Raw genomic sequence first — 14562 nt, forward strand, 5'->3', positions numbered from 1 at the left:
TGGCAGATGCGCGCGTTGTTTACTTTCGTGAAGGTATACAAGAGGAGAGGACGTTGGGGCCAGGGAACTTCCAGCCAGGAACTCAACAAACGAATCTTGCCAGCCGAGGAGAGCCACGGGGCAGCCCGTATTGCCTCTGATTGGCCAGGCAGTGCCCGGCCGGCAGAAATCGCCGAGTCATGTGACCAGCAGTCGGACGACGCAATTGCCCCTTCTTCTGCCTGAGGCAGCCAAGGCTATATTGATCAAGGCTCAATTATATTCTCTATAAATGCTTGTAACAGCTCAATTCTACCTAATACATGAAAAGATCTTGAAGAATCCCAGATCCAGAAATCTATTATCTAGTCTCGCCCCCCCCTGGAAACATTGTCCAACGTACCTAGGTATATATGAAAATAAACCGGAAAAACCAAACAAGATGTTTTTGATTTTAATGTCTCAACACAGAACGAGAAAGAAGACGAAGAGGACAAAAGAAAGCTCCCCTCCCCACGGGATTCATCAGTAACATCTATACGCTTTTTGACTCTTTAAACAGCATTTTCGTATTTTGCGTTGTGAGTTGAAATGGCACTGCAGGATCTGCATTAGTCGTAGTTCTTATTCCTTATAGACAAACAGGAGACTCGAAGAATACATACCGTCCACTGGGATCAGTCTGCTTAGACCAAGTGGGTACCCATCGCTCGACAGTGCTTGCGCAATACGGGGGGAAGTGTTCGTCAAACATCGTGCGGTACCAGTAACTAGTGAGAACAGAATTAGTCAAGATCCCAGCGACTTGGGAAAGAAATAACATACGCCTCTTTCGTTGTGGGAATATCATCACCCCATTCAGGCTTAGGGTTCTTCATCATCTCATCAGTGACGTGCAATTCGGCGTTGTCCTTGAGAGCATCAATCCACCCATATCCGACACCATCACTGAACTGCTCCTTCTGGCGCCAGAGAATGTTATCCGGGAGGTATGGAGCCACGTCAGGCTCATCAGAGGTATCAAATGCTTTTCGCAGCATATACTTTTCGATACGGTCTTTCGTGATCATCTTGTCTTGTGGATCCACGCCCATGGCGGTCTCCAGGAACTGTTTATCCAAGAAGGGCACACGGGCCTCCAGGCCCCAGGCAGAAGTCGACTTGTTCGCACGGAGACAGTCTGCGAGATGAAGGTTCTTCACCCTTCTGACGGTCTCGGCGTGGAATTCCTCCTTGTTCGGCGCCGCGTGAAAGTAAAGGTAGCCACCAAAGATTTCATCACTACCCTCTCCGCTCAGAACCATCTTCACACCCAGAGCTTTGATCTTTCTGCTCAACAGATACATCGGAGTCGAGGCACGAATTGTGGTCACGTCATAGGTTTCAAGGTGATAGATCACATCAGATAGCGCATTGAGACCATCTTCAATGGTAAACGTAAAGGCATGATGCCTTGTTCCAAGGAACTTAGCAACCTCGATGGCGGCCTGAGTATCAGGTGCTCCAGGCAAACCAATTGAGAATGAGTTCAACTGCGCGAGGATCGGCACGGTCGACAAGTCATTCTCGTCGTCAATACCAACGAGCCCGGACTCAGCTGAAGAACCGTTCTGCAAACCCCTGGTGCGAAGAGTCTCCCGCTGTGCGATGGAGGCGACTAAACTAGAATCCAAGCCACCGGACAAAAGCACACCATAGGGGACCTCGGCCATCAGGCGCTTGCGAACTGCACGCTCGAACGTTTCGCGAATAACCTTATAATCGACGGGGGTCGATGGTACCTTTGTGGGATCCCACCATGTGGGCTCGAAATACCGCTTCATAGTGTCCGTCTTGGAATCGTAGACGTGGCCTGGTGGGAAGGCAACAATCTTGTCGCATACCGGGTGCAGGCTCTTTAGTTCAGAGGCGAAATAAACGGCTCCAGGGGTCTGGGAGGACCAGCCTTGGTAGAAGCTGGTAACGCCAATGGGGTCGCGGGCTGCAACAACACGGTCCTCAACCGCATCGTAGAGAACCCAGGAAAACATTCCATCGAGATGTTTAGGGGCATCAATACCATATTTCATATACTGGTGATGGCGGTCAGAATGTGAACTGAAGCGTAATCGGTAGGAGGACTGGGAAGGAAGAAGTCTTAGTCTGACATACCAGTGGAATGATAACTTCACAGTCTGAATGTGTTTTATAGTTGTATTGCTGATCCAGGGATTTCCTTAGGATTCGATGATTGTAAATTTCTCCGTTGACGGCGAGGGCGAGGGTGGCATCGTCGTTGATGAGGGGCTGGGAGCCAGTATCTAATGCATGTCAGGAGACAGGCAACGACAAAAACCAAATCCAGATTGATATTTCGTACCAACACCGACAATACTCAGACGCTCGTGCGCAAGAACTAAACAAAAAAAAAAAAAGAGGCAGTCAGCCAATCCGTAGATTCGAAAGGGCGTTTCATTCTCTTACTAGTCTTGTTTCCAATAAAGCTTCCACCTGATATTTTGGTTGCCACATTAGTGTAAGTCCTTTGCAAACCAAGTTATGCATATGTATTGTCAATGCACGGCGCCGCAGTATGACTCACTCCAATCGGGACCTCGATGGCGAAGGCTAGCAGAGGAGAGAGAAAAATTAGCTTCATAGAATCAGACATTTGGGGGAAGAATATTGGATTGTCCTCACGCTTTCGCCATTCGCAAAGCCGTCGGCTTGAATTTCTGCACATCGGGGTGACTAATTGAGACGTTTGTGTTAGGAAACTGCGCATTTCAAGACGTATATGCTTTTTTTTTTATTTTGCGCCGGTGCCCCGCAAAATGCGTGTATGCGAGCAAAGGGATGGAAGAGGCAATCGGAACGTACTGGTGACAAGCGAAAATTCCACACATCTTGTCTGACTTGACACAATTGAACACTTGCAGAGTGTGAGGAGAGAAGACCTGTACTGGTAGTAAAGGAGAGAAAAAAGGACACAAAGTTGCCTGGCATAAACCCAAGAGAGATCTGGGCGGGAAAGCAGCGCGAGATCGGAGCGACTGCGATTCGTGAGTGGCGGGTGACTCACACCGATAAGATAAGAGGAACTGCCCGGTCCTTTGCAATCTTCCCGCCGTGATTGGGCCTTGCTTGCTTGCATACATCTCAAATGCGATCATTATTGCAGCGAGAAAGATAAGAAGAATAGATCTTCGATTGGTACTAGTGATGTAAAAACTACAAGGTCGCTAATGCATGCTTTTCTTTCCATAGGGGAATGAATACGTTGTTCTTCGTGAATGCCCACTCGCAGAAGAAATAATGAACCAGATGAAAAAGACTTGTTTGAAACCCCTACCCCGGTTTAAACTCCGATACCAGGCAGGCGACAAAATGTGAAAGTGAATTGAAATGAAGCCGAATAAAATCGAGACAAAATAGCGCCTTGAACATGGACCGCGCTGTATGTTCAGGGTGCTGGGTTGTCCCGCACGACCTGCCGTACCTTTTTCTCATAAGCTGCGCGATCCTTTTTATAGAGGTTGTAAGCATCCGCCTGTGCTGGAGATTCTGGGTTTGGGTCGTTGAGAAGGTCTTGAACCCCGAGGAGGATTTCTTTGATTGTAATTGCAGGCCTCCATGCCTCTTCTTCGTTTAGGATCGACAAGCAAACAGTGCCTGAAGGATAGACGTTTGGATGGAATAGAGGAGGCACAAATTTACCTGCACAAGCAACCAAGAGTCAGCCTTCAAAGTTTCTAAACTATAGCGGAGACCAAACTGGAATTGTTCAGATGGAAGTCGATTCGATGAACGATTCCAAGTCGGCTAGAGAGGGGGTCAGACGAACATTTTGGAGGTTTGGTAGGGTACTCTGAGTCACAGATTCAAGTCAGTATACAAAATCCCTGCGATACACATAAGGGCTAAGGCGGGGTGGGGGATAAACGCACCTTCTGGAAAAATCAACTGAAGTTTGAACAACCCGCCTTCCCACAAAGTGCTTGATTTGCCAGGGATTCCGCACTCCCAATTTTTCATATCCAGGACTCCTTGAGCATTACGATTTGGCTTAGCGTAAAATCCAAACGGATGGTCTTTACGCCATTGCTTCCTGCGGGTGGATAAAAAGCGCGTGTGAGAAAATTGTCCCAAAGAAGAGGTACATAGCAAAAGGACGGTGTTGGGTGCTTACCTTTCCTCAGTGAGCCGATTGAGACAGAGACTCATTGTGAGTGTGCTCTCTTTGCTTGCGGTATGGCTTGGGTTTGGTCTAGCGACTTGGTGTCAAGCGCAAGTGAAATAGAAAAAGACGCAGTGGATGTATTGACGGCGATCACAGTAAAGCTCGGGTGATTTGAGGTTGATGCGAAGATGATGTATGGGTCAACAGCCAGTCTATCATTTAAAGCTTGTGGAAGGAGGCAGGAGTGAAAAGTCAAGCGGCAAGCAAGCTTGGGCAAAGAGGAAGGCGCAGATGAGGAAGGCAGGTCGTGACTTCCGCAGCTTGCAACCAATCACATTTACCCCACGTTTCTTTTTCAGATATGATGCCATGTCACGTGCAGCTGCCTTGTACCGCCTTGCTGCCTTATTTCTGTATCTGCATAGCACACCAGATGCAACAGACTTACTTGACCTGAGATATATGCATGGTTACCTAGGCATCAAGTAGGTATGCTCAATCCTAGCGTTCGGGATTACCTGCCTATACATATCAGGAAGGCCAACCTACAATTGGATTATCAAATGACATAGGGCCAAACGTGCCGATATTTAACTGCTGACGAGAGATTTAAATAGAACTCAACTCAATTCATATCATGTGAAAGTTTTAAATGACCTTGACTTCACTTTCGGTTCGATAACTCTGTTGGTAACCACTCCTCGAATACAGCGTCAACCGCCTTGGTATCCATAGCGAAGCCTCTCGTGGCCAATCCTTCGCTCACCGAACCATTAACTGAGGAGGCCACCCCTAGGTCCAGCGATGCTTGGCCTTTGGCATCTACCAATATCGTATGTTGGTTAATATAGAACCAATCCTCTCGTCCTCCCCAGTAAATACCCAGGGAATGCATCAGTGCGACTTCCTTTTCGATTTGAGATTTCCAAAGTCGGCTTTGGTCGATGGCCGTGTCCAGTGTCATCCTCTCGACCTGCTCAGTGACTTCTGCTAAGGTCTGACCGCGGGGAATTGGCGGGAGCAGAATGCCAGCCACTAGAGTCTCGGTCATTCCTGCTTCATGCTGAGATGCCTGTACTGCATGTTCGGGTGCTACTTGGTACTCCGATGCAGATCCAGAGGGTGCCGCAGATGTATCTGTAACAATACCTAGCACTGTAGGCCTTTCAGCAGCCCATGCACTGTGCGACACTTGCGAGTATTTGAACAATTTCAAGCAGACTTCTATGCTGTTCAGAGCCGCATTGGTCACTTCACCAGTTTCGAGACTAGTAGAACTCCGTTCGCAGGCTTTGAAGAAATAGACGTGACCGTCAACTGTGCGCACTTTGCGTGGAGGTACCTTCCAGTTCTCAGCCCTGTCAACGACCACCAGATCGCTGCTCGCATAATGTGGAATGTCTTTTGGCATGTTTCTGAACGCCGCAGCGGATATAGTCTGGAACCCGTATGCAGCCTGTTCTTTCGGGCCATTCGTAACTTTCCCGTAGACGTTACCGGACTCTCTGTCGGTAACGAGTTTCAGGTCATAGCTCGGAGTATGAAAGTAGTCGCTCAGGGTGATCCAATAAGGCCCGACTGGCGCTAGTCTTTGCAGTGTGGCCATGGAATGGGATATGATGAGATCACAGAAAGGATTCCACTGATTCTCTAGGTGATCCTTCATTGTTTCACCTTCCTTTAGTCCCTCTCGTAACATGGGTCGCCAAGCAGAATAGAATGCTGTGCCGTGTACATCTTGTTTGTCGACATGGATCTCGAATTGAGTCCCATTTCGCCAGAAAAGTATCCAACAGCGCTCTTCTTCATCATCGCGCATGCCATATCGGACGATATGGGGAACATCGTTGAAGTATCTCACGGTCGACATGATGGTGGGTTGTAGAATACATGGAGAACTGAATACTGTCGGAGATATTGCTGCCTGAAGGATTGATGCTGACAGCACCTTAAGGCCGTAAGCTGCGCCGCGTTAGACCAACATGGCTACGAGACCCTTTTGTAATCAGCTTCAATAAATTTAAGATCATACCAATTTCTGAGGATATTTTACCCATTAAAAAGTGCTCAAATAGTATTGTAAAATTTTATGACAGTCCGCAATGTATGGGCTGCTTGTGTAAGAGATGTTCGTTTGTCTGTATTTCTGTGAAACCCGCCTTCACCCCCCGGGGTTTCGTCATACACTACAGATGAAGAGATCTGAGCAGAGGTTAATAACTGATGCTCGGCCTGACATGCCGCAGCACTTAACAGCAGGAGTATTATTTCCTGGAACCCCTGTTCGGCATAAAAAATAAATCGGGGTGCATTGATGCAGTGACAAGGCAGGGTCCTCTTGATCCTTGTCTGTACCCACCAAACTCATTAGAACACTGATCTCAGATGACGTGAAACGGCTCATGGAGTCAAGATAGTGGTGTTTATGTGCTAGAATTTCATTCATTGATGAGATTGGGCTTTATATATAAAAGAACAAAATCCTCATTGATATACACCCTTCTCAAACTTCTCGGTGTCGTAGAATCTGGCGGTTATTTTATTTCCATTGAAAATTCGTCCTTCTAGCGCGTTGACGGCCTGAGAATAGGCAGTCAGTCATGGCAAAGGACCAATTGTACAAGATAAACTACTTACACGCAAGGCTGATAGCTGGACGGTGAATTTCACAAAGACTGGAATAGGACCACTGCTTTCTCGATGAATAAACACACGCTCGACACGACCATACTTTGAGCTGAAGTTAGCGCTGATTTGTCTGCAGATTGACGTCAAGGGGAGGAACACACACCTTCTCGTTGCATTCTTCTCCTATTTCTTGCATGAGACCCCCGCCTTGACTGTTATCAAGTTCGTTATCTAGATCCATGCCATCGAGCATACCATAGAGCACAATGACTTCGCTCATTGGACCAAATTTTCCTTGATTTTCATCTTTCCTCTTGCTAGAAATAATTTTCCCACGGCCTGCAGGGGTAGTAAACCCTCCACCTTCCGAATCTGGCTTTTTCTTCTGCTTCTCCACCTTTACTTGTAAAGGCTTGACAATACCAGAACCGGTGGCACCGAGCCCAGCTCCCTTTGTCCATCCATATTTTGCCATGAGACGTTCTGCAAAGCCTTTCTGACCTGGGCGCAGAGATCGAGCCGCATCTCCTTCCTCATCTTGAACAGGCTCTTCTGTTGCGAAGACAGCCTCTAGCTCTTCTTCCGTGGCGGGTATATCTTCCGGTGCAGGAGGCAGTGTGTACCGCACTGGCGCACGCGATATTGTTGCGGAAGAAGGTTGAAAGAATGAGGCTGGCGGTTTGCTAGGAATTTGTGGTGGTAGCTGTACAGGTGGAGCGGGGGGAGGTGGCGGAGGAGGTTGTTGCTGCTGGCTCAATTGGAGCCGCCGAGCATAAGCATCGTCTCCTGTAGCATCTACAGGTATCAAATCTGGCGGAGGTGGTGGCTGATATTCTGCGTCTTCCATCTCTATTTCTTGGCCAGGGTCCTGACTCAATTGAAGACGCTGAGAATAGACATCTTCTCCACTATCGTTGGCTGAGATCTTCGACGTGTCATTCAGGCCAGCAGGGGGCGCGAAATTAAGCGGTGGGGGAGCAAATTGACCTGACGGTTCATTAGCAATTCACCAGAGCAAACGAACAAACTATGCAACTCACGATTTCTGGGCCTCGGAGATTCATCGTCGCTATCGGGATCACTACTATGTCGTCTCGCCATACGATGTGCATACAAACGATCCTTCCAATCTCTCACTTCGCGTATTTTTTCATCGCTTCTTTTGTATTCCTCGTAATTATTGGGTCTGGAAGGATCGTAGATGTCATCCCAGTTCGTGATCATTTCCGGGGCATCTCGATTCTTCTTCCGCTTCTTGCGACCTCCGCGTTGTCGTTTTTCTCCTCCATAGAAGCCGTTTACATCGTCATCGTCGTCAACTGTAGAGGCCCAGTCGGCTAGACTTGTTTTCACTTGAGGGCGCGCAGACGAAGTGATTGCGCCGGTAGCAGTTGCCGGTGCAGCGGGAGTTGAGGCAGCCTTGGGAAATGTAGGCTTGGGTTTTGGTTTCTGACTCGGCAACTGTGGTCTCTTTATAGGCTGGAATCGTAAAGATGCTGCATTTGCGGAATAGGAAACGCCAACATACACATATGTGAGTAATCATAACGTCAAAAGGCATCGCGGAATATATGTGAGGGAGGGTATTGCGCTACCGGCACTTATTTGTTGTTTATCTGTAGCAGGAACATCTTCTCTGTCTGCGCCTGCCTCGGAACTTTGGGTGAACAGGACCGGAGCTTTTGATATCGTCCCGGAAGCTGCAGAGCTCTCGGAAGCTGGGTCGAGAAGGTTTGCATACAGCGAGAGGGCCCCGCTCTTCGTGGTGGGCGGTTGGGGAGCCATATCTATGATGGCACAAGAGGCAAAAGTAAGTAGAAGGAGAAAGAAGCTAAAACCATCAGATCGAGCATGTCGCATGGAAGAAGAATTCATGAAAGCGATGGCAGAGAAAGCGCCCATCCGCAAAGTATTTCTTGGCATATTTGCTCTGTTTGCAACCATCTGAGATACATATCAATGAATCACGTGAACAGAGCATAAATCTATTTCAAATAGGCATATAATTAGTATTTGAGAAACTCGCAAGCTTAGGCAGATTTTAGTTTGCAGAACTACCTAGGTATCCGTATAAAGGTGTCTGCCATCGCTGGCGACAAAACGTAAATCTCCCTGTCAGGGAATAGGCCTGGCCTGCACTACTTGCAACATATATGATGATGACAAGTAGAACTAACTAGTTAACTAGAACATGTTAGTTACCTAGGTAAGCATCTTATAATGGTGACTTGCTAACTCACATCAGAACCACCAGATCAACAAGGATTGGCCGAGTTCCTGACATGTAGAATTATGAATAGGGCTCAACAGCCAGTAGCCAATAGGGTCACGGCCAAATTAAGATGTTTTGGTCCGCGGCAAACCGCTCCGACCATCGGCGCCGCCCAGGAATTGCGGAGCCAAATCGCAACTCCGGTCAACACCATATTTTTTTCCAAGATGCTATGACACACTTCACGACGCTGTGCTGCTGTTAGGGTCCAGGGGATACTGTGACTCATCTCGGTCTCGTGAGGGTTGGCCTTTGTCCTAGGTTTATAATCCCTTGCATTGTGCTCCTAGGCAGTTTTGTTTCGCTACACAAACAAACGCGAAGTTTTTTAGAATCTCGCGTATTCCTACCGCCCACACGATGAAGCTCTCACATCAATTCGCACGCAATGCATTTATGCGCACAAGCAGAGTTCAATGCACAGAGTCATTGTATTCGCCGCTATGGAAGAGGTCATACAGCATCAAGCCTATCTCAAAGACAGCAGAGTTACCAGGGGTTGACCCTTCCAAGCTTGAGATTACTAAGACAAGCACACCCAAGGAATTGACTCCCAATGACCAATTGATTTTTGGCAAGACGTTCACAGGTAAGCTGGCTATATACCTATTGTAACTTTCATTCAACACGGTACAACTAAGAAGCATGGCTAATATTTGAGTACTTTCTGTATAGACCACATGCTCTCGATTGAATGGACCGCCTCTGACGGATGGCTTACTCCCCGCATAATTCCGTACCAGAACCTTAGTCTCGACCCTGCAACATGTGTTTTCCACTACGCATTCGAGTGCTTTGAGGGGATGAAGGCTTATAAAGACAAGGATGGCAAGATACGTCTGTTCCGACCCGACAAGAACATGGAGCGTCTCAACAAATCGTCTTCGCGTATTGCCCTCCCAACCATCGATGGTGAAGGCCTTACCAAATTGATTGCAGAGTTTACTAAGCTGGAAAGCCGGTTCATTCCTAAGTGAGTCAAATGGAAAATTTCCACCAAATTACATTGAGCTAAACCTCATGTCCGAGCAGGGAAAAAGGGTATTCACTATACTTGCGACCTACCATGATTGGCACTCAGCGCACCATTGGAGTGGGTCCTCCTGGGTCGGCACTTCTCTTCGTTATTGCTAGCCCTGTTGGCCCATATTATCCCACTGGATTCAAAGCGGTGTCCTTGGAGGCGACCGACTACGCCGTGCGCGCCTGGCCAGGTGGTGTTGGAGACAAGAAGCTTGGCGCTAACTATGCCCCTTGCATTGTGCCTCAGCAAGAGGCCGCTTCTCGCGGATTCCAGCAGAACCTGTGGCTCTTCGGCGAGGAGGAATACGTAACTGAGGTCGGAACGATGAATCTTTTCATGGCCATCAAGAATAAAGAGACGGGTCAAAAGGAACTTCTGACCGCGCCGTTGGACGGAACAATCTTGGAAGGTGTCACACGAGACTCTGTTCTTTCGCTTGCTCGTGAAAGACTGATCCCTGAGGGATGGGCTGTGTCCGAACGCAAGGTGCGAATGTCAGAGCTCGCTGAAGCGTCGGCTGAAGGACGGCTGTTGGAAGTCTTTGGGTCTGGCACTGCGGCTATTGTCAGCCCCGTTCGCAAGATCAGCTACAAGGGCCAATTGGTGGACTGTGGACTCAAAGAGCATGAGGAGGCTGGCGACGTTGCTCTTCGCATGAAGAACTGGATCGAGGGCATACAATACGGCGAGGAGCAGCATGAATGGAGGTAAGTCATTTTTTCTTCTGCTTGGATGAAATATATCTTTTACTTCTGCCGATAAAGGGTTGCTGACACAATGGTCACAGTTACCTTGTCTAAAATTCGAGGCACTCATTCATCGGAGAAGGGGAAAGAAAAAAAGGCTAAAAAAGAATTTTTCATTTGATTTCTTTGCTGAATAAACATTGGGGTATCTTGTTTCACGGCTAAAATCTACTCGATCGATTACCGTCGGCGTCAGCATTTCGGGGGAATTTTAGCAATGCAATACCTGTACATCATCTTTAGCTACTTGTCTAGTCCCGGGAGCAACGAATGATTTCATGATATGCTTGACACTAATTATGTACGTACTAGATTATGTTGTATCCTATTACGTAGCCGTCCATGTTCCTGTGTTCCTGTTCCAGAACGCCCAGGGTTCCTTCAAACCTACTACGTAGCACAAAATTTCTCCACTGCAACGACATGTTGTGAGATAGGTCCCGTCAGCCCAGAAAATTCCTAGTCCAAAGCAGGAAACAGTTGTTTACTCCATATAGACATGAAAATGTCAGATCCTTATTATACCGCATAGTTAATTCTGAAGTATATACCCAGTTCCGTTTATATCGGGCCTAAACTGATCTAGGTATTCGTATTCGGGTTAGTATATTTCGTATTCCCTTCGTTTCTTGACTCACGAGTCATGACCCTGAATCTTCATGGAAGGTTGTGTGGGGGATTTAAAAGACTTGGCAAAGTGTTTAATCTTCTTATTTGCCTAGTATCCGTCCGCCGTCAACTAGGTATCTTGTTTCTGTGAGGGGTTGGCTAACGTTGGGGTACAATTTTTAGACTTTTAGTTGATGCGATTCAGCGATCTACTAAACTAGTCGTAGACTGAGAAAGTAAGGAATCGATTGGTAGATACATATTCCCTTTTTATTGATTCTGAAACTAGACGTTGTACTCCGCAGTTATTTCATTGATAGCATATACACGGAAAGACATTCGAGACCTCTTTGCAAATGATACGGCGTGTACATACACACACCACAATACCGGCATATTTCAGCCGGGGGTATTATAAGTACGTATTATCTCGGCCCGGTAATGCTCTTGGCCTAATTACAGATATTGAGATAAGGTTCAATGGTGTGGATCCACAATTGGTTATGTTCGGAGCTAAGCTACTTCTGAAATAGTACTCCCGAATGCACGTAATCAAAAGCTATTGTACGCGTAACTGTTAATTACTTCTTACTTGTATATCGATGTAATAATTGACCATAGAGCATGACAATGTACATTGTACGGAGTATATCGTAGTCCGAAAAGCTGTTCATATGCCTAACGCCCTAGGTACCGAGTCTGGACCCTGAAAGCTTGAAACATAAAAAAGACGACGAGACGGTTTAACTACTAGCCCGGTTTTGGTAAAAGAACACCTAGGCAGTGGGAACTAAATGGCTCAGTCTAATTCTATGGAGTCGGTAGCCGGGGATTAAAATTTAAAAAAAAAAAAGCATGTTTTAAACGCCGAAGCCCGGCCGCGTAATGTGAGACTTACCGTGTAGGGGGTAGTTATATCCTAAATTAGTATAGCTAGCTACACTACGGGGTACACTCCAAACGGTTTGTATTGCATAAATCTGTACGGCTACTCCGTACGGCGTACGGGGTGCGTAGTACCTGGCTACCACCTGACGATCGGTACGCCCAAGTACGCACCGGCTCTGCTACCGACATTCGGCAAAAGTGGGGATTTTATGAGTGTATGGGCTGTTGATTGGTCTATTCGCTCAATTCTGAGTTTTAAGTTTGCGTTTGGGGCTTTTGTGGGGGTAGATTGGCTGAACATAGTTAGAATGTACGGAGTACTACTGGTAATCAAAATACATGCCTCGGTAACTTTGTCCGTATCTTAATTATATTAGAAATAATTAATCGATAGCAACTTCGCGAGAGTCCTCAATCTGGAGAGGACGGAATTATTCCGTTCATTTTATGTATTATTCAGTGCTTACTGTGGCTATAGTTATAATATAATTATAATAGTACGGTGGTTTCTTAATTTACATGCCCCTTAGTATAATATATACGGAGATGCGTCGAAAATGAAATAAAGTACACCAGCAAGAATAACACGTCAGACAACAGCTGCGGCTGTGAATACTATAATTGATTTTTTCGAGTTTTCGCCAACAGCCAAGTTCACTTTTGGGACGATGGACCCAACCTAGAACCCAGGGCTTTCATTCTTTGGAGCTGCCTAGAGACTAGAGTAGGGTGCGGAATTATTGACAAGCAAACTCCGCAGTGAACTGCCTAACTCAGTCGTGTTCTAATTTCCTCATAGACTGGTGGCGAACAAGGAGGAAATTAGTTAGTTCAATGCGGTTTTTCATTTAAGCATAAACGCTGTCCAGTGTCCACAGCTACGACTAAATTCTCACTCATACCTGCTGAGCCGGGTAAGAATAAAATCAAGAAGCTGAAAGTTGAATGAAGCATCAGTAGATATTCGCTGTCTGAATCTGGATGCTACGTAGTATACTTTGGCAGTCTATAGGAAATTAGGTTCAAAGTGCTCGAAGTTTAAAATTCGATTGTTAGGATAGTTTGTTGAAAGAAATGAATAAAATGCAACACTGCCTGCCCATACTCTTAATCATAACGCCCTCAAATGCTAGTACGTATTTTCACATCAACTAGAAGATCCGCAAGGAAAATTCTTTAGTAGAACTCTACACGTTCTGGGGTCAGTCGCGTAGGCTCGGGAGTCAGCGGATATTGCTCAAGCGACCCGGCGGGAGATGACGTGGAGTAGCCGTCTGAGTAGGGATTGGTAAGTGGCGGTGACTGTTGTTGTCCGTCAGCTTTTATAAACGGTATTGTTAGAATATTTCATCTCTTTCTTTGTTGAGAAGACGTCGAGTTTAGTAGGGAAAAGAAGAGACAAAGAAAAGGAAAATGTACCTGTAATTGAGTGTTGTAGTGCGGAAAGTGGGGAGCCGGCACCTCCAGGCCGGTGATTGAAGCGTAGCTGATACACAGAGGATTGAGAGCAGAGTCATCAGAAAGATGCTGACTAGGTAGTTCACCGTAATGAGGTTGCGGGGAGGTTTGATATGCGTCCAGGTGGTGGGGTTGGTGGTGATTCTGAAAAGGAGGCTGTGCCGATGGATAGGCGTTGAGTTGTCCGTATGCTGAGGGATACGGACTGTAGAAAAATTCACCACCACTGCCACCAGCCCGTTCTTCGGACATGGAATTGTAGGTGGAATGCTGTTGCTGCTGTGGCAGGCTCAGGTGATCCTGAGACGAGCTCCAGCTCGATCTTGATGATCTCGCCTTTCGAGATTGCGTGTTATTGTTTGCAGAACGAGATGATTGAGACTTTTTATTAGTCTGCTGTTTGGTTCGTTCTATTTCTGCATGAGGCTGCTCTGGCGATGCAGATTCTGATGCTCCTCTGCGCTCCAGCTCTTCGAGACGGCGCTTGAGCTTCTTGCCTGTTGACTGTCAGCTACTTCTCGTCCTTTCTTCTGCAGAATGAAGAAAAGGAACGGCCAGAATACTCACGGTAGTTACGCTGAGCGATTCGATTCTGAATCCGCCGCCTCTCTGCCAAATCCGAGATCTTGGTCCAGTCTTCGTTGGGATTGGCATTATCACTGAATGCGCTGCTGGTGCCATGATGCGTGGTGTAACTGGGTGTAGCAGTAGCCATGCTCACGGTCAAGGTATTCGAGGTGGTGGCAGTTGTAGTTGGGTACGGATAGCCGTATGGGAGGTGTTGATTCATTGTGGCCAT

At 47.0% G+C, this 14562-nt stretch overlaps 6 protein-coding genes across 6 annotated transcripts; 1 reads left to right on the top strand and 5 right to left on the bottom strand.

Annotated features, from left to right (window-relative positions):
* Nucleotides 1–533: 533 nt before the first annotated feature.
* On the bottom strand, nt 534–2629 carry UA08_05709 (putative asparagine synthetase; the record flags this gene model as incomplete). The annotated part of the gene is made up of 5 exons (XM_020268009.1): nt 534–585; nt 645–749; nt 805–2099; nt 2131–2265; nt 2561–2629. 5 exons carry the CDS (start codon nt 2627–2629, stop codon nt 534–536), a joined length of 1656 nt encoding a protein of 551 aa, XP_020119018.1.
* Nucleotides 2630–3421: 792 nt separating this feature from the next.
* On the bottom strand, nt 3422–4182 carry UA08_05710 (SUMO-conjugating enzyme ubc9; the record flags this gene model as incomplete). The annotated part of the gene is made up of 3 exons (XM_020268010.1): nt 3422–3675; nt 3906–4066; nt 4148–4182. The coding sequence occupies 3 exons, from the start codon at nt 4180–4182 to the stop codon at nt 3422–3424; spliced, it is 450 nt and encodes a 149-aa protein (XP_020119200.1).
* Nucleotides 4183–4802: 620 nt separating this feature from the next.
* UA08_05711 (hypothetical protein) lies at nt 4803–6008 on the bottom strand (the record flags this gene model as incomplete). The annotated part of the gene is made up of 1 exon (XM_020268011.1): nt 4803–6008. The coding sequence occupies one exon, from the start codon at nt 6006–6008 to the stop codon at nt 4803–4805; it is 1206 nt and encodes a 401-aa protein (XP_020119203.1).
* Nucleotides 6009–6622: 614 nt separating this feature from the next.
* On the bottom strand, nt 6623–8551 carry UA08_05712 (hypothetical protein; the record flags this gene model as incomplete). The annotated part of the gene is made up of 5 exons (XM_020268012.1): nt 6623–6718; nt 6776–6868; nt 6930–7753; nt 7807–8262; nt 8362–8551. 5 exons carry the CDS (start codon nt 8549–8551, stop codon nt 6623–6625), a joined length of 1659 nt encoding a protein of 552 aa, XP_020119019.1.
* Nucleotides 8552–9398: 847 nt separating this feature from the next.
* UA08_05713 (Branched-chain-amino-acid aminotransferase, cytosolic) lies at nt 9399–10862 on the top strand (the record flags this gene model as incomplete). The annotated part of the gene is made up of 4 exons (XM_020268013.1): nt 9399–9627; nt 9714–10011; nt 10071–10769; nt 10850–10862. 4 exons carry the CDS (start codon nt 9399–9401, stop codon nt 10860–10862), a joined length of 1239 nt encoding a protein of 412 aa, XP_020119204.1.
* A 2619-nt stretch (nt 10863–13481) lies between these two features.
* On the bottom strand, nt 13482–14562 carry UA08_05714 (hypothetical protein; the record flags this gene model as incomplete). Its single annotated transcript, XM_020268014.1, has 3 exons — nt 13482–13607; nt 13725–14260; nt 14331–14562. 3 exons carry the CDS (start codon nt 14560–14562, stop codon nt 13482–13484), a joined length of 894 nt encoding a protein of 297 aa, XP_020119020.1.

This window comes from Talaromyces atroroseus (genome assembly GCF_001907595.1).
Source record: "Talaromyces atroroseus strain IBT 11181 chromosome Unknown scaffold_7, whole genome shotgun sequence".
In the NCBI taxonomy this organism is placed as follows: Eukaryota; Fungi; Ascomycota; class Eurotiomycetes; order Eurotiales; family Trichocomaceae; genus Talaromyces; species Talaromyces atroroseus.